This window comes from Parasteatoda tepidariorum, chromosome 9 (genome assembly GCF_043381705.1).
Source record: "Parasteatoda tepidariorum isolate YZ-2023 chromosome 9, CAS_Ptep_4.0, whole genome shotgun sequence".
Lineage (NCBI taxonomy): Eukaryota > Metazoa > Arthropoda > Arachnida > Araneae > Theridiidae > Parasteatoda > Parasteatoda tepidariorum.
Window position 1 is genome coordinate 7,794,651 of NC_092212.1, and position 20,105 is coordinate 7,814,755.

Sequence of the window (20,105 nt, forward strand, 5' to 3'; positions counted from 1 at the left end):
TAATTATCGATGCTAAAGAAAAATTTAGATGCTGAAAACAGTAAATTTTGTGTACAGTGAGCCTGAAAAATTACCATTTTCTTTTGTATTTAATTGGTTTTCCACTAACATTTAAATTTATGAATCTAAGTGATATTTATTTTACAATGTAACATACTCTAAGGTGACTAGTTATATTTCTTTAAGAATGGTTTGTTGCATTATTTTTATATATTTCTTACTGTATTTATTTTTCATTCCATTTAAGAATCAGTCCTTTAAGAATAAAGTCTTGGACAAAATGGTGACAGTGCTGAAGGGAGAAGACTGGAAGAGAATTCGGACAATTATGACACCAGCCTTTACTTCTAGACAAATGAGAAAAGTACTTTTACATTTTTTAAATATGATATTTATATGCAAGAGTTGATTATTATATAAAAAAAATAGACGCAGAAGTTTAATAAGAAAAAATAACTTGAGAGTGAATTTTTTATGAAAAGGAAATATCCTCTAGTCTTACAGCATCTAATTTCGAATAGCGCATTTTAATTTAACTCAAAAATAGCCACATTCCAGAAAAATTCAAAACCTGGTAAAAAAAAGAACCAGAACAATTTTTAAAAAAATTACTGAGATCCAGAAATATTTAAAAATTTAATATCTGTGTTATAACAGACCAACTGAATTTTTAAATTTTAAGTGAAATTAAAAGCTATAAAATTTACGGTTATATCATAAATCATTTGTTGGATCATATTGCAGAGTAGCCAACTTGCTCCGGACAGCGGATAAATATTTTCTATTGTTAGTCTTTCATTGTATGATTCTTAGTTTAATGAATTCATACTTATATTGTTATCAATTTATAGAGTTTTTACTCACCTCTACTTCTAAATAATTCCAAAACTTATCTGATATGCTTCTTTGTTGCACATGAACCGTTCTTAAGCCTTTTTAAAAGTTGACAATATTAACCAAAAGTCTGTACATTTTAGTATTAGTTCTCTACTGTTTATTTAAAATATTTTGTCGAATCCGGAGAAGTTAGCATTTCTGAGACTACAGCCACTTTGAATAATTCCCCTAATTCAGCGTTCCCAGAGGTACACCAAAAATATTTAATTACTAGTATAGTTTGTCTACGGTAAGAACTTCCCCCGCCAGAAAGTTTGAGGCCGTCTGCTGCTATGCAAACAAGAATAGCGCATTTCAGGGAGGGTAGCTTCTCTTCTCTCTAGGGCAAACACAATAGACGGAAGAAAAAGATTTCTTTTCTATCTCTCCGTCTCGAGCCGAAACTTGTCCTAAACTGTGACCCCACACTTGAAATAGTTATAGCTCGTTACCATAGTCACCGCCATGGGTCAAAACGTATGGCTAGGGAGGTTCTTACTTTATACGAACTATAAATGAATCATGAAACAAAAGAAAAGTTACCAGATTTTGTAACCTCTTAAAATTTTACCTGGAAGGTTTCAGATTTTTACAGACACATTTCAGATGAAGAAAACAGGTGGCGATTTTGAACTTTTTGCGAGGAAAGTACACTTCGTACGATATAAACATTCACACCTTTAATTATTATGGTGGAGATCCCTGCAGGGTTGCCAAGATCTGGAAATTTTTCCGTAAATGGTAGCAAAATTGAGAGAACTACAGATGTTTTAGCACTGTTTTTCGAAACTCTATCGCCAGGGAAAATAAAAACGCCATGGTTTAAGTGCCTTACACTTGAAGCAATGCGATTATTTTAAACTGTAATAATCTTGCAGTGGAAAATTATCTGGGCTTTAAAACTAAAAAATAACATATATATTTTAAAAGATATTAAACTTTTGTTTTAAAAAAATGCCAATTTAGCGAGATTTTTCCGCCTACATGAAAAGTATCAAAATCAATGCCTTATTCTCAGTTTTTGCAAATTTTTTTAAGCACAAGTAATGCAGCATTGGGGTAAGTTTTTAAATATTAAAAATTAGACTTCAAAAGCTTTTCATTTTCACAAAACTGTGACTTTTCTTCATCTTGATGTGCCATTTTCAAAATAAGCGAAGACAGCGCTGGCTGTAGATAGGCTAAACTTGACCGAACAGTCATGAGCAACAGTAGCAAACTCACAGGAATTATAAAAATAACATATTATTCACAAAAAATTCATCATTTCATATTACGACAGTGCCTTCGAAAAAAGAAACAGCCTTAAGTAAATCGTCTCAGTTATTAATTGTCATCCTGTACAGCCGTGCAATTGAAAAATGACGCTAGTGCTTCACGAAACACTTACATTTATATACGCTTTTTCAATTGCGGCAGTTCATTTTTTATCATATATATATTATTGGCAATAGCGAAATTATTCTTATTAATATTTGAAAATAAAATTTGATTCAAAAGAAAATTTTGACTTAGATACTAATTAAAAAATTTTATAAATGTTTAGATGGAGCATATCATCAATAGCTGTGCTGCAACTGTATTGAAAACATTCGAAAAACATTACCAGAATGGAGAACCAGTTGAATGCAAATCGTATGTATTGCTGATTTATTTTCGGCATGCGTATAATAATTTAATTCATTAATGCACATCTTTTAAAGTAGAAGTGCTTCTATTTGAGGAAAGTTTATACAGTGTGGGGAAAAGAAACTGAACCCATTGAGTAACTTCTGACCTAGTGATTGGATCTATCTTCCCGCACTAGGACTCAATCTTAATAATGAGGGACGACCTCAACGTTGCATAGTCGTTTTATGTTTAACCCTTTCAATACGGCGAAAAAGCAGTATATGCCCCGCCGTAAGCCCAAAGCATATAAACCCCGGGACAGGGTATGTCCCGGCCGGAATTCTAGAGTCAATAACTCATATTTATTGACATTTCACTTAAAAAATTTTGATGATTATTTTAAGTAACGCTTTTTTTAATTAACATTTTCATGTACATTTGCTGTAGAATTTTTATTAAAATGTTTATTTATAAACACTTTTCGAAATTAACTGTTATAAAATACTGTAAAAAATTGAAAGTAGTGGAGGAAAAACAGTATCTAAAGTCTTGGTTTCTTGAGGGTGTGGTAGGGCTGGAAACAGTTCTTGCACAGTGCTACGGTGCAAGAGGTGCACACTATTTTCGAGCATGCCTCTTTCTTCATTTTTATGCACCATGCACATCTTCATGGGCGGATCTTGAATTTAAGGGGCCCTGGGCTGAAACTACTTAGAGGCCCTAATAGCCATTTTGTCAACAAAAAAAAACGGTTTTCTATAGTGATATAGATAAGCATATGGAAAAAAATAGGACAATAAAACAATTTTATTTATTTATTTTTATTTGTGTTTACAAACAGCAACTGTGCAACATTATTGCAAAAGAAATTGACAGGTTATGTGTAGTTATGTTATATAAATTATAAAGCAACCTTTCTGCATTTTTGTGCTGCAAATTCCTTTATTTGCTCATCTCATTGTAAGTTCATCACTCATTCACTAAATGCTCGTCTACGTCATCTGGATAATAATCAACAATATTACGTACACTATCCAGATCTATGTTTTCCATATTTTTGTCTTGCAAATCCATTGAAAATTTGAATGTCTTTCTATACATCTCATGGACTTGGCTCCTTTTATTTAAATCCATAATTAGCTTATCCAACGCAACGTTTAGCGTGCCTCTTTTAAATTTTTCTGCGTCGTATGCTCAGAATTCATCTGAAGACTTATCTGAAAATTTTGGAGTAATGTGTCTCTTGTTTATGTCATTGTTGTCTATTCCCACATTAGCACTTAATTTTTTAGCTTTCTCTTCGCATTCCTTTAGTTTATGATCTGATTGGTGCCCTATGTTGTTCACGAAGTCTTTTAATGACACAATTAACTTGTTGCCTTCACAAATATCTAAACCAGGGCTCTGTATTTTTTTATTAACTAAATTAAATCTCCCCAAAATTTCTTCCCAAAAAATAATCAAAATTGCAGTATCGAGTTTCGCCATTTTATTGAATAAATTTCGCGCCTCTTTCCGGAAATCAACTTTCTCATCCTCATTTTCGCCGAAACTTTCGAAAATTTTTATAATGTTATCATAATTATTTTTCAAAGCTTTGGCAGTATCACAGTGACAAGACCATCTAGTCTGGCTTGAACTTTTTATCGTAAATTTGAGTTTTGTTTCACGATTTAGCAGTTCCCACCTATGGGTCGAAGTAGAAAAGAAAACGTATTTTTTTTGCACTACTCCAAAAAAGTTCACAATTTCGGTCGCAACCTTAACAGATTCTTAACCAATTAGGTTAAGGGAATGTGCAGCACTTGGCACGTAATCCGCGGATTTATTTTTTTGTTTTAGTAGTGCTTGAACACCAATGTAGTGACCCGCCATATTGGCAGCGTTTCATAAGATTGTCCTCTACAATTATCCATTAGTAGCCCATTTGTTTCTAAAAAAGTCTTGTAGAATATTAAATAAATGTAAGTCAGTATGACGACCAATTTTAATGAAGGATACATATCATCCATACACTTTTCCCTGAAAACAGTATCGTAATACAATAGCAAGTTGATCATTGTGGGATAGATCTGGAGTAGAATCCATCACAATTGAATAATACTTTGTGTCGCCGTTATTTATTTGAGATATAATTTGTTTAATTATCTGTCGGCCCATAATCTAAATTATTTCCTATACTGTTTTTGATAAGTACGATATTATCGGTTTTGGTCGCAGCTCTCGTTGTTCAATGTGTTCACGAATGAATGGATCGAATTCAGCCAATAGCTCCAGAGGACCCATAAAATTATCATTATGTGGAGAACCAAGTACTTCCTCGGAACCTCTAAATGCTAAGCCCCTTATACTTAAAAATTTGACCACTGCAATTACCCGTTTTCGGACATTGTGATAATATTCTGTTTCTTTTCTTAATTGCTTCTGAAGCTGTTTGTCTAAAACAGATCTATTTTCCTTTTGTGTCAACCACACTAACATTGATTTCTTATGTTCATTAGAATTTTCATGATTTTCTAAACAAGTTCCTATGTGTTTCCAATCAGAAAATCCGGTTATGTATTGAGAAGAAATTTTAGAAAAAAGTTTGCAAGTCAAACAAAAAACAGTACCAACCCTGATTGAATAACATAACCAAGATCTTTCCAGTGATTGACAATTTTTCATTTTCTTAATAAAATACCTATTTAAAAATGTTCTGTTTTGTTCTTTGTATTTCTTTATTGAAGCTGAATATATATTTTTCGGATCTTTATTTCGAAAATCAAGTTCATGTGAGAGGATGTCATTAATAAAATCATTATTTAACAATTCTGGCCACAGGCCCACGTTGTCATATTTCTCAAGCTCAATCTTAATATTCTCTAAATTTCTTTCCGCCTCGGTATTACCTTCCTCTTGCTGAACACCACTATAGTTTTCAGTGGGATCAGAGGGTTGCTGGTAGTCAAGACTTTGTACATTTTCATCACTTGTATTTTTTTCCTGGTGTTGCGATTTTCTGCTCCCTTCAAATAGATTCTCTTCGGATAAGATCACTTTCTTTTCGCTTGCTAATAAATTTATAGTTATTTTATTTTCAGTTTTATGTTCTAATTTGAAAAAAGTTTCAATTTGTGCACATTTCTTTCTTTCTTTTCCTTGATCTAGCTGTAATTTCCGTTTCTCAGCTTCTCTTTCATATTTTCAACCAGACATATTGTGAAATAAGACTGATATTTTTCTGAAAATAAACAATGAACTAGATAATTTTCTGGTAATAAACAGGGAACGAGATAATCGATGTAATATTGTTCTTCACGTCACATTACTTTGTAATGAGTGCAGCAATTCACAAATTATCACTAAAATCGATTAAAATGTTCATTTAGTATTGAAAAAACACATTAAAAACAGAAAAAAACATTATTTATAATTCTTTTTACTTACCAACTAAGAACAGAAAATCTTTTCTTCTACTGATTATGTACTTTCAATTATAAGTAAAATAAGAAAGGTCCTGTCTTTATAACTTGTAACTTATCATTTATAAACTAAACAAGTTTGTCACTTTGACGACGAGAACAGAAGTGCAGGAAAAAAAACAAAATTACGTCGGGCGTTAGCGGCGCGGCTGGAAGTCCCCCGTAATATAGACGCGAAAAAATACACTGACCAAAGACAAGCGACGGGAATTCCCCGTTCAGTTCGATAAACGCGCACGTGCATATTGATTGATCTCAGGGTTGCCAACCTTGTAATAGTTTTTTCTTTAATATTAGATACTTTTTTAATTCAAAATATCACCTATTGTTTTCAGTGGGGACTGGGGCCCTTTGTATCCACGGGGCCCTGGGCTGCAGCCCATAAAGCCCTTAAGTAGATCCGCCCCTGCACATCTTCATCTTCTGCACGTTTTTCCCTCAATTGGGAAGTGGTTTCCAACATTGAAAAGTCTCGCTGTTGATGATGAGGATATAGTTTTGGAGGAAGATGGCCTTTGCTTATTGACTTCCTTGCTCGCATTTCCAAATGTTCTTTCTTTCCATCTCTGTACTTTCGTTCGTACATTGGGCAATGCAAATGAATAAGCTTTTGGAAAAGATCTTGAAGAAAGAATCCACTTCGGTGGCTTCGTTGCCAATAGAGAAATTTGTTTGACCCTTGATGTAAGTAACTAGTGGCATTCGTGGTGCAAAGTTAGTTGGATGGGACCATGAAAATGACGGTGGATTCTGGTTCTGGAGCTCAACTTCATCGTCAAACAAATCATCGTGTGAAACGCCTTCATTGTCGGTCTCCTCTTCAGTGTTTTCAGTTTCAGAAGACTCACTAACATAAGCGAGCTGTCACAACATGTTACCAGGGTAAATTCTCTTTCGACTCATTTCGATCCTTCACCAGAGGAAGAAGCCTTCGAATTATTTAGAAATAGTGGTGGCTGAAAACCTAAGGTGTGAATCCGATGTCAAGGATTCGGACATTCTCAGCGTACGTGCACAGAAAAACCACGTTGTATGAAATGTGCTGAATGGCATTTTTCGTATCAGTGTACAAAAAGCAGAGACACACCAGCTACATGCTGCAATTGCAGAAAGGATCACACTTCAAACTTCTCTGGGTGCGAGGCCCGCCCCAGTAGGAAGAAAACCCACACTAAAGTTCACACTCCTGCATCATCAGCACATCGCCTTGTTTCACTCATGAAGGAATTACAAGAGCTCATGAAGGACCAAGAGGTGCTTAGCCTACTACAAACTCTGCTAAAGGGGAATTCCCCTTCTCAGTGATGTTCCTGAACTTTCAATCCAAGACCCACTCCTATAAGGACTTGATTCTCTAAACATACTACAACTTTGAACTATTTTCGTCATTCCACATTATGACTAAACAGTTCCGATGAATCGGTAAGTGGCGCTTCGCGCCAATGGCCGAGATTTATCCCATTTCCAGCGTTCGGTTTGGAGACCAAAGTGGGCGTTATTTTCTGTCCTAGATATTTTTCAGTAACTGGGACATATATTGTCCCAGCCGTAATATCAAAAATTTACCAGACTGGGACAGCACATGTCCAGTCCGGTGCGATAGGGTTAAAAACGGATTTCCCCAAATCCCCCTCATGTCGAAGCCTCTGATGATTCCTACTGATTAGTCGGTAAACTGAAATAGGGTGATTAATCACTGGTCTAATGCCGAGACCTTATCGCCAATGAAATACATAACGCAAAATCATAGAGAAAGGAAGAGTGACCTCAAATACGATAATTACTAAATGAAGAGGATATTTTAAGTCAGAAATTAAACGCAAAAACGTACTTTTTCTGAATAAACATACCTTTTTTTCTGACAGATTTTGATTCTTGACCCTCAAAATATGGAGGTAGCCGCAATCTGGGAAATATAAATTTAATAGTTTGATCAAGAGAACGGCCAAAAGCCTGGACCCCTTAATGTTAATTTAAATTTTGCATATTTCGCCATATCACGAAAACTAAGTGAATAGAAAAATTTTTGCTCTGATTTATAAAATTTACTTGCCCAAAGGATAATTTCATGCAAAAAATATTTTTTTAATTATGATTTATTATTTTTGATTATTTTATTTGATGATAGTCCAAAAAATTCTGAATTGTTAGGTATAAATTTTTTTTTTTCATTTTAAAGAATGTATTATTTTTATGGGAAAATAAAAAATTTGAGCAGAATCGGTCGAAGAGTTCCTGAGAAATCCAGTTAAAAAAAAAGTCATGGTTAGTAGTTTGCTTTTGAAATGAAATTATAAATTTTGTTTCAGGTTATTTGGGGCTTTTGTGACAGATGTCATAGCACTGGCTGCTTTCGCAACTAAAGTAGATTCTATTAACAACCCTGACCATATTTTCGTCAAAATGATTAAGGAAAGTAATCAAGCATTTAATATTTTTCGGATAATTTTGCTATGTAAGTATGAACTTATCAAATCTTATTAATTACCCCGATAAATAATTAAAAAATTTGACTCATAAAAAAATGTTGTAAAAAGAGCATTCATATATAAATATATGCTACGGTCAATGCGAATAATCGGTTATTATTAATACTAACCAAATTATAAACTAAGCTAATTTATCACATTAACCAGTTATTATTAATAATAACCAATGAAGTTCGGTCATTGTCATTCCTTCGCGTTTTTATTGGGGATATTTCCGTAACGTGATCTGCTACGTCTGCTACGATCGCCAAAGCGCCAAATTGATTTTAAACTGAAAAAATTAAAAACAAGAAAAAACATGTAGATGTTTGCCCAGGGATGGTTATGAGTTATACCCTTCAAGTCGATCTGTTTTTTTTTTTTTTTTTTTTTTTTTTTTTTTTTTTTTTTTTTTTTTTTTAAGTATTTTACGGACTGTCGCCCGGAAGTTGCCAGAGTTGGCGGTTGTTCTGCCACTGATCACAATACAGAAATCTCCCCTATTTATTTTTCACTTTGATCAAAAGAAAAGGTTATTATTAATATTGAAATGTTAGTGTTAATAATAACCGAATTTGTCACTTTAACCGTAACACGCATATAAAGAGGCCCATCTAAGTCCCAATGCTATATAAACCATTTAATCACATTAACCAAACTTCATGGGTTATGGTTATTAATAACCGATTCATGGGAATAATTTCCGATATTTCTTACTTTGATCAAAGGAAGCGGTTATTATTAATATTGAATGGTTAGTATTATTAATAGCCGGATTTATAACTTTAACAGTAACATGTACACTATATGGTCAAAACTATTCGGATAACAACCTAAGGACCTAGATTTGGTGATGCTTTCATAGTTTGGTTTAGATGCCATAGTTCTTGTAGTTGGAAAAATCAACTCTGAAATGTATATAGACATTCTGGACAATATCACTTTCCCAAAGCAATATTTCGGGTAGTTTCTCATCCAGATCGATAACTGCTTCATTTACTTGTCCCTGCAAGACTTGCGCATCCATAGTTTGACGAAACGGGTGTTCAAAATCTGGACTACTGGCACTTTTAGAGTCCCTATCTAAATACGATACATCTTTGAGACGAATTGAAATGCATATTANTAATTATTTATGCATAATAGTACAAGAAAATATTAATTCGTAAAAAACGCTTTAAAAAATGTTTTTAGCACTTTGTTTTACGCGTATTATGAATTTCTAAACAAACATTTCAAGAAATATTTTAAGTAAGATTTGTACATTGTAGTCAATTTATTTAATATCTCTCTTAAGCAAAACATATATATCTTCCAAATTTATAAATTGATTTAAATCAATCTGAGTATGAAGTTTTGATAGAAATCTGACTTTCTGTGCCTTACAAGTAAATGAAATTCAAAAATACTATATTTTTTTCTTTAAATGTATCGACATCGCTGTATCGCGATGCAAAACTAACGATGCATCACGATATATAATTTCTAATATCGCCCAGTCCTAATCATAACATTTTTCTAAATCTCTAAAAACCCTTTCTTATTATATTTTTAACAATTAAAGAATCATTTATTTTAGAATAACATCAATTTCTCATGAGGGTCAAATTGACCCCAATGGCGGTTCTAGGTACGTCCAAAAACCTGCTTTCCCACTGTTCAGTTAAGCAATTTAGAAACCATGATAGTTTATATATTTTTTCTTGTTTGCACTTTTTTTTTCTTCATTTCAGTTACTTAATAATTTTTCCATTCTCATTAATTTCGAAGCTCTGGTACCCCAATTTTTGCTGAATCTCTTTAGATTAGAGGAATTAAAATCCATAGATTTCTTCAAGAGAATCGTTTTAGATGTCATACAAGAAAGAAGAGAGAAAGGACAGGTACAAATAAAAGATTAAATATTTTATTTTAATTAACCATGTGACGCAGAATTATTATTAAACATAATTTTTACATAATTTGAACATACTTCACACTTTATAGAATACTTTTTATTGATTTAGGTCAAAGTGAAAAATGTTAGATTTAGCTATTTAATAATTTATGGTGATAAATAACAGCATGGAACACCGGTGTCTTTTTCAGCGAGAAAGGAAAAATCTTCCATACATGGGTCACTTCCAAATAATAATGTTTCAAATTTGCACTTATGTAGATGTATGAGAAACAGCTATTCATCATTAAAATTTCTTTAATTTACTAAATCAATTGTTGAGGAAATTTTCAGTATGAATGGAGAAAAAAAATTCTAAGTACTTTTTTGGATTTTGGATGTTTTTAGAAACCATTAGACTTTTTTTTTTATAATTAAAAAAATTTCAAAATATATTTTTGCTTGAAATTAAAAAGGTTTAAGAAAAACATAAGAAAGAGACACCGGTGTTAAAATACCGGTGATCTAGCCAAAAGTATCCAGACACACGGTTGTCATGGTGATGGAAGCATAATGGTGTATAGGGGTGTTTCTCGTGGCTTGGCCTGTGTCCGTTAGTTCCTGTGGTTGGAAATATGAACTCTGAGATGTATGCTGACTTTCTGAACAATGCTCTGCACTCTCAACTCTATGGCAATATTTTGGCCAATTTCTCTTCCAGCTGGATAACTGCTCTATTCACACATCGAGGCTTGCACAGACGTGATTTGAAGAAATGGGTGTTCAAATACTGGCCTGGCCTTTTCAGAGCCCGTATCAAAATCCAATAGAACACCTTTGGGACAAATAAGAGCGCAGATTACATAGCCAGCCAAATCAACCCTCCTCACAGCAAGCACTCACTTCAGCTGTCATGGAAGTCTGGAGGTCAATTCCCATGTGTCCACTTATCAAAAACTGGTGGAAAGTCTTCCCAGACGCGTGCAGACAGTCATCTAGGCAAAAGGGAGACCAACATCATATTAATATGAGTCTCAGTCCATACCACTTTGGATGTCCGGATATTTTTGGCCGGCGAGTGTAGTATATTATGCGTTCTGAAAGACCTGCCTACTTTAATACTGTGTTTCTGCCCAAGTGTTAGAAAATTATTTTGTGTATTTTTATTTTTACTCATTTCTTGCTGAGGAGGTGTGAATGCCTTATTTTGTAGCCACCAGAAAACTGACTGTTGGGATAAATGTGGTAGGACCTTTGTACTTGAACAACGAGGGTATTTTCTACTTTTTGGTACTTTTAAATTTAAAATATCGCGAATTATTTCAGATCATTTTAACTCCTTCATCTCGAGGACGAGACAGCTCGTCTTCAAGGAATATTCACCAAGAGTTAGAGAGTTAAAGTTAGATTCGTCCTCCACCCAAAGTTTTTCAATATAGCAACTTTTCCAGCGACGTATTTACCAATATTTACAGATTATTATCTTCATTTTTATGCCTGAAAACACAAAGTAAGAATTGTTATTGATTGCAATTGATTATTATTTTATTAAATTAAACAAGTTTTTAAAAAAAATTGCGCTATGTGTCAATTTTACGGCGGAAGAAGAACCCGAGGCGCGCTTTTGTAATTATGAAAGTGTTAAAAGATATCATTGGCTTCATTTGATGAGTGAATTGCGTATGCCATTATTTCGAAAATAAAAAGTTGTAATAAATAAAGAGTGGTGAAAAAAGTATGTCGTTGCAGTATAATTCAGAAAGCAATAATACATTGACGACTACCTAAAGTATGTAATAGGGTGATTGAGGCTGCGAAATCACCGTCTACCCAACCGCTGATTGTCGATAATACGAGTATGGAATACGAGTATTATGTATATTTGGTAAAAATTTCAATGTTATCTAAACAGCCCAGTCAAATTTGATCGAAAAACGTTGTACTTCGAATCACTTCCATGAAAGCTGCAAATGTTGCTTCATTTTGGGCAGAGCAAACAAGAAATATATAAGTTCGCGAAGGTTTCTACAGTGAGCTAAACCATTACCTGCTGCATCAGAAAGCCTCCACACGGATGTTTTATAATTAGTCTGCGCAGACTATTGAAAACTGAACTAGTTGTGCGCATGAACCCTTCTATTTCAAGTACTTGGACCAAAGTAGTATATTTCAGAATTTCAAAAGTAATTGAGAAAAATTTAACATATATATTTGAGAATTGAGTCTGTTGTGGTTGACAAGTGAATAAGACAAACCAATCATATTCATAAATTTAAAAAAAAATTCAGACATATATTTGCAACCACTTACTTATTTTTACAAGATTTTGCATTAAATGGCTCTTTTGTATACTGTTCTACCTAAGTGTTAGGTTATTTTCCCTTTAACTTAATGGTATTGTTATAGATTAAAGAGAAAGTCAAACTTGTGACGGAAGGATCTGACAGAACTAAGCGGGAACTAAGATCTATATTTAAGGATAGATGCCTAATGAACTTTTTTTTATAATGGCACCTTTTGAATCGTCGTATAATCGGAAACGTTCTTTTGAGGACAGAATTTTACGATAGACCTTGTTACTCGGGTATCACTCTTTTTCTTCTCATTCTGATTATAGCTACTCTAAATTCAGGGCAACCAATTACAACACTTTATGCAAAATATTTTACTGAATGACAGACTATTAAGGCTTTATTGTAGACAATTAAAGCTCTCGAAGTATTAATTAATTTTCACAACATTTTTGAAGCCTCACCACCAAAGACAGAACAGCAGGTGATCTTTCATATGAGCTTTTAAATCATTTACTAATAGTGGCGTGGAATATAACTTTATATCAAAATTACTATCAAAGAATCAGATATTAAAAAATAAAATTTACTACCATGAAAATTTTTTTTCTCCACTAAGCGAAGAAAATAAACAGTCTTGCAATCGACTTGAAATTAAAGCCTTTAGAATTAAGGATAACAACACAATTTCTTAAATTCTTCCAGCCTTTGATCTTGCTAAATTTTGAAAGTTATGCCTGATTCGCTTGTTGCTTTTATGTTAGAGGTACGATGATTTTTTGCAAAGTCTGATGGATGCCGTTGAAGAACAAAAACCAGAGAAGAGGGAAAGAATGTTGGAAGAAAAAGATGAAACAGATCAATATGGATGCGTAACAAACAGTGAGATGCCTAAACAGTTGAAATACAACTGTAGGTTCTAAATTTTAAACATCTTTTTTTTAACACGTTCACGCTGGGAAAAGTGAAAATACTGGTAGAAGAACTATTTCAATATTAGATAATATTCAGGAGGAGTTAATCTATTCTTAACAATAACAATTCACTGTCAGGAAAGTTATCACGGCGAAGAAGCAATTCAATAAAAAAATTGCATCCGTTAAAAACAATTGGTAGTTATGGATTTTTACTATTCCCGGAAAAAAAACTGAAAAATGAAATTTATTGTTACCAGTTTTTACTCGAGTGCGCTGCCAAGATGAGACAATCTTGAGTGACCCACCGGTGGGTCACCCCGGCGTGAACGTGTTAAACTTATCTATATGTGTGCTAATTTTATTATGCTTTGTTTTTAAATTTAAAGATAATTTCGTTGTTTTATTTTATAAAAGTACGAAATGCCACATTGCTTTTGAATTATAGTTCAAATTTAAGTATTATTATAGTTTTTAACTTATCTAAATTGGTGCTAATTTCACTTGTTTTGTTTTTATATTTAAAGATAATTTCGTTGTTTTGTAAAAAACTATGAAATGCCTCATTGCTTTTGAATTATAGTTTAAAAGCAAATTGGCATTTCATACTCTCATATTCAAACTCATTTCACTCAACTATTCATACTCTTGTGGAAAAAACGAGAATGAACGTTTCTTCTATAACATATACAGTAATTCGAGACAATTATTAGGTCCACAATAAGGTTATATTCACGAAAGCACGAGCCTCATTTTACAGAATGTTGTAGAGTATTTAACTCAATGGTAATGCTGTAGCTGAAAGAGACAGATCATATATATCGGAAAAAAGAAAGTGCATATATACATATTTACACTTATAAAGAAACTGTCCAACAAAACTAATCGGTACAACTGATACATATTGAAAGGTATAAATTCACCTTCACTTATTATACTTGTTAAAATGGTAGCATTCCGTCGTTGCCAGAATTTTCCGTTAAACCTAATACTTTTCAATTTAACGGAACCATAATAATTACATTAGGAAACAAATTTATCGTTCAATTTATATACAAGTACTTGATCGTACCTAATTCGGGGTTCCATTTCACTAGGATTTGTACTCCCAGAGTTTACATGTTTGTCATTAGGCATTTCTTTGAATGTTTGGTAGTAGTACATAAAACATCATTTGGAGCTAATGCCATAATAATTATTTGGAACTTTGTCGGTCAATTTTAGACATTCTATATAAAGCTATAGAAAGTAAGATTTCATATATTGGTAAAAAAAACGCACAAAGTATTTCTCAAAAATATCCGGACATGGAGGTTGAGGGTCCACAATGTCTCCTTTGTGGTCAACTGTCATTGTGAAAAGCCACCGCTGAGAATTGAACCGCATATCTTCGCAATCTCAGCAAACCACTGATCCCTTACGTCTTCATATATTGTATTTGCAATATATATGTTACTTAAAATAAAAGATTTAAGGCATTCAAACTGTGGTTTATCTATGATGTTCCACACGCACAAATCAAATTAGTGCTTTATTTGCACTAAAATCGCGTATCACTAAAAAGTGTACACATACAATTGTAAAGAAATCTGAACGATAATACGATTTCAGAATATAGGCTGATTAAGAATAAACTCTCATAATGTACTCATTACATCTACCAGCTGAAGTTTTCACTGGCGGATGTATAATTTAAAGGAATATTATCTCCCTTAATAAATCACTAAAGTGTAGATTATTAAAATCTATATTAATTATAATTAATATTTTGTTGCGGTAGATAAACAAATTTCGTTTTCCTTTTCTATAATCAAAAGTAAATTCGAACAAAAAGGATATAAATAAAAGAATGATAAACATTTCGTTATCAATATATTTGTGTATATATCAATCAACTATATCTCATACTCATACTCATATGTGTTGGTTATCTTAGCATCAGCCCCGCTAGGGGCTCCAACTAATTCATCTGAGTGGAAATAAATAATAAATCGCCGAAGCGCAACTGAGAGGTCAATAGTTGGGGTTCAGTATCTTTTACTGAGAGAAAATTAAAATGAAGTAGGGAGATTGAACAAACAAGTTTGAGAGAGAGAGAAGAGGTTTTGTGGCAGACTGCCTCGCCTCCCTTCGAGGTATTATCCCGAGCTTCACAGGTGCACAGTAGCCACATAGCCCCAGGGAAAAGGGGAAATACATAATAAATGCGCAAAATTATTTACAAGTATTTACAGCTATTTACAAAATTTACGGGACAAAACTCCGTCGGATAGGAAAAAGGCGGTTGCCGGGCTATATTTTATGTTGTCTTTGATGAGCTCAAAATCAAAATTTTTAAAGTAATTGCACGTATGACAAGAGAGTGCATCTCTGAAGAAACTTGCACATAGTTCAGCTATGTGCTCATCTATTTTGTTGATTTTTAACTCTCGTCTTAGATCTTTCATTCTCATGGATCTGGGGGCTCCTGTGATATATCTGAGGAATTTATTTTGAGTGATCTCCAGTTTCTTTTTTTGACTAACAGTGGTTGTGCTCCATGCAGGGGCTGCGTAGCTGATGATCGGTCGAATACATTGGAGGTATAGGGTTCGTTTTGTTTTGAGTGATAGTTTTGAATTATAGTTTAATATTGGTTTCAGAGATCTATAGGCTCCTTGCGCTTTGCTAAGAATATTTTCAATATGGGTATTCCAGTTTAAAGTACTAGTAAGAGTGACGCCTAGGTAGGTGGCCTTTCGAACTAGTGGTATTGCATCATTGAAAAGAGTAATATTTGGATAAATGACTTTCTTTTTACTTGATTTCCTAATAATTAGTAGTGAAGATTTAGTGGTGTTGATGGCTACCTTCCATTTTGTGCACCAGTCTTCGATATGAGGTATGATATTACTGAGATTAGTAACTGACTTCTTGGGATTTATTGATCTGCTCATAAGTGCTGTATCATCTGCGTAGAAGGCTGAGGTGATGTTTCTCATATTATTAAAATTTGGAAAGTCTGCTGAATAAATTAGGTAGAGCACAGGGCCGAGAATTGAACCTTGCGGAACTCCTGCTTTAATGTTTCTAGCGGAAGAAAATGCTGTATTGATCTTAATATGAAAAGTTCTGTTTGTCAGATAATTATTAATTAGTAGTATTAGATCTTTGGGGATATTGAAATTTATGAGCTTGTATACGAGGCCCTGATGCCAGACTCGGTCAAAAGCTTTGGCCACATCCAACATCAGGAGCGCTGTTGTTTCTTTTTTGAAGAATCCTTGGTTAATATTCTCAATAATTCTCACTAGTTGTTTAGTGGTGGATAAGTGTTCTCGAAAACCGAATTGTTCATCCGGGATAAAACTGAGATGGGGCTTTAGTCTGTTGAGGATTATCTTCTCAAAAATTTTTGAAAATACGGTCAGCAAACTAATAGGTCTGTAGCTTTCAGGATTTAGAAGATTTTTCCCCTGCTTAGGGAAATCAACTATATCATTTAACCATTATCAATACATTTGTGAGAGAATAATAATATTAGTGAAAACAAAAGTTTTCCGGAGAATACTAAGCACTTACAGGTAAAACAATAAAATTTTATGTGTTTTGCAATTTTTTTACAGTGATAAATCAGAGACAGCGCAAAAGCATCAAAAAATAAGCATTATCCTTAATATTAAAAACTATTGAAAACTCCATAGCATTATTTTCTATCTTGTGTAAGTGTTAGCGACAATTTCGGTATTCCAAGCCATGGTGGGTCAGCGGATAGCATGTGAAATTCAAAGTTGAGCGATCGATTCAAAAACAATAACAAAAAATTTTATTTCGATACATTACACATTTAAGCATTCATCCGCCTTCTTTGGATTCTTTGAACAATATTTTCTTCTTTTTTTTTACATTATAAGACTCCATCTGGTGGTATTCGGCGACACTCCCCACCAAATTTAAGTAATTTAAATTTACAAAATAGTAAACAGTTTACCAGACTTGACATTTCAGCTTCTCTGGAATGAAATCTACTAAAGAAAAAATGAACATTAATAAGAAAATACAACATTAGACAGCATTACAAATATGTTAAAATTTCACACTCAATTTTTCTTTAGTTATTAATTTCCATATTATATAAAAGCTGAATTGGCCTTCCAATAATTCCTGTTCGAGTTTTTATTGAACAAGAATGGACTTTGCCATCCCTTCCATGAAAAACTTCAGTTATTCTACCAAATGAAAAATGAATATTTCTAGGATAAAGTTCCTCGTCAATTAACACTATGTCATTGAGTTTAAACTCTTTTACATTTTGACTCGTGTTAGCTGATCTTAAATTTAACAAGTAACCTTTTCGCCAGCATTTCCAAAAATGATTCAACATCTTCTGTTCTCACTAAAGAGTGTCCACATACAATTGTAAAGATACCTAAACAATTATACGATTTCAGAGCAGTTAGCATTTGGATTATATGCCGACGAGTCAAGTCATCACCTCCTACATGAAAAAGCCTCCACGCGGTCTTTTATAAGTAGTACGCGCAGACTATTTAAAAAGTGAACCAGTTGTGCGCATGAACCCAAAACCTTTTTTTAAAGTAATTGAGAGAAATTCATCATATATATTTGAGAATTGAATCTGTAGTGGTTGAGAAGTAAATAAAGCAAACCAATAATATTNTTCATAAATAAAACAAATTTTTAGTCATATATTTGCTACCACTTACTTATTTTAACTAGATTTTGTATTAAGTGACTCGTTCGAAAAGTGAATATCCTTCACAGTTGTCTGATCGGACTACCTATAAAAAACAGTGTGGAGGCTTTCAGTTATAGGCGGCGTTGGTCATATTCTATGCGTTGAATTTTGCCGCTTAATAAGAATAAAATCTCATAACGTACTCATTACATCGACCAGCTGAAGTTTTCACTGGCGGATGTATTATTTAAATATAGTAAAATTTAAGTGAGCATTCATTAGCTTAATTCAAAGGATTTAAAAATATATTAATTATAATTAATATTTTGGTGCGGTAGATAAACAAAATTCGTTTTTCTTTTCTATAATCTAAAGTAAAATTCAACAAAAAGCATATAAATAGAAGAATGGTAACCATTTCGTTATTAATATATTTGTGTATATATCAATCAACTATATCAACAAACCATTATTAATACATTTGTGAGAAAATAATAATATTAGTGAAAGCAAATATTTTCCAGAGCATACTAAGCACTTATAGGTAAAACAATAAAATTTTATGTGTTTTGCAATTTTTTTACAGTGATAAATCAGACACAGCGCAAAAGCATAAACAAATGAACATTATCCTTAATATTAAAAACTATTGATAACTCCATAGCATGATTATCTATCTTATTTAACCCTTTCGCGCCGACTGTCACAAATACGTGCCAGCATAAATCCGTATCAATCAGGGTAAAAAGATAAAACTGGCAACCAAATTAGTTCTTTAGCAGTTTATTTGTGGGCGGGGTTAAAACTGTTTGATTTATTTAAGTCACCATTACTTTAGTTCAAAATAAAATTAGTTAGTTATACTTTGAACTAACATTGAATATGTATATGATTAAACTTAAGTAAGTCTGTCAAATTAGCATCTCCTACATTTAAGCTACCGTTTTTTATTTATTTGCATCCTGATTCTGATTTTGTACGAATGCTTTTATGAATCACCCGTCCCCAAGAGGTTAAATGTTATTGACAATGTCCGTATTGCAAGCCATTGTGGATCAGGGGATAGCGCTCTAACTTTTCAATGAAGTGACCCGAATCCCAGTAACATCTAGTCGATACAAAATTCGCTCCCTGATCGCAACTACCACAGTGCTGACGTTAAATATCCTCAGTGGTAGACGGATCATGGGTTAAAGTCCCTTTGCCACTAGGCTATCCGTGGGTTGTTTTCCTCTCCATGTGTAACGCAAATGCGGGTTAGTTTGATCAAAAGTCTTCCACGAAAGCAGATTTTTTCCCAATACTTGATCCAGGAGCTCCCTTGTCTTCTGAATTGGGTTCAAAATTACAACGCTACGGAGTTGAGCATTGATAGTCGCAGTCTCAATAATTGAGTCTGCTGTTCAACAACGTTTATAAAATGTAATAAAATTTCTGTATTGCATACAAAATCTGAATTTCTTTTGCAAAGTAGGAAACATGGCAACCTAGGCAACTACAAATGCACTGCAGAAATAATTAGTAAGATTGCATGGTTTTCGCTTATGTAAATCATGTGAAAGTAACAGTGTCTAATTTTTTTCATCTCTTTCTCTTTTTAATTACTTAAAAATTTTCACTGCGTTGACAACTCAAGGGGGAAAAAAATTCTTTACTCAATCAATAAATATTTTCAAAATTTTCTTTTATTTGGTTATTAATAATGGCTAGGCGTTTAGAAAAAGTGTCAGTTTATTGGAATCCAGGAAAACAGCGTAAGGAATATCGTGCAATGAATCATACATCTCTTGGGGTTATTATCGGTTAAATATAGTTATCATTAATATCATATAGTGATTACTAAACTTTCATGCCCTTCATATTAAAGAAAAGAAAACAGGATAGGATCTCGTTCGTTGCACCAAGATATTAATTCCAACTAGTACAA

The 20,105-nt window shown here is 33.2% G+C and overlaps 1 protein-coding gene across 2 annotated transcripts in view; it reads left to right on the forward strand.

Moving 5' to 3' along the window:
- Positions 1 to 20,105, forward strand: part of LOC107436723 (cytochrome P450 3A9-like) — a 59,456-nt gene that overhangs the window by 32,075 nt on the left and 7,276 nt on the right. For both annotated transcript variants that reach the window (XM_016048520.4, XM_016048519.4), the window contains exons 5-9: positions 248 to 364; positions 2,423 to 2,511; positions 8,261 to 8,406; positions 10,190 to 10,302; positions 13,351 to 13,498. In XM_016048520.4, the coding sequence (XP_015904006.2) occupies positions 248 to 364; positions 2,423 to 2,511; positions 8,261 to 8,406; positions 10,190 to 10,302; positions 13,351 to 13,498 (613 nt within the window). The remainder of the gene's footprint in view (positions 1 to 247; positions 365 to 2,422; positions 2,512 to 8,260; positions 8,407 to 10,189; positions 10,303 to 13,350; positions 13,499 to 20,105) is intronic.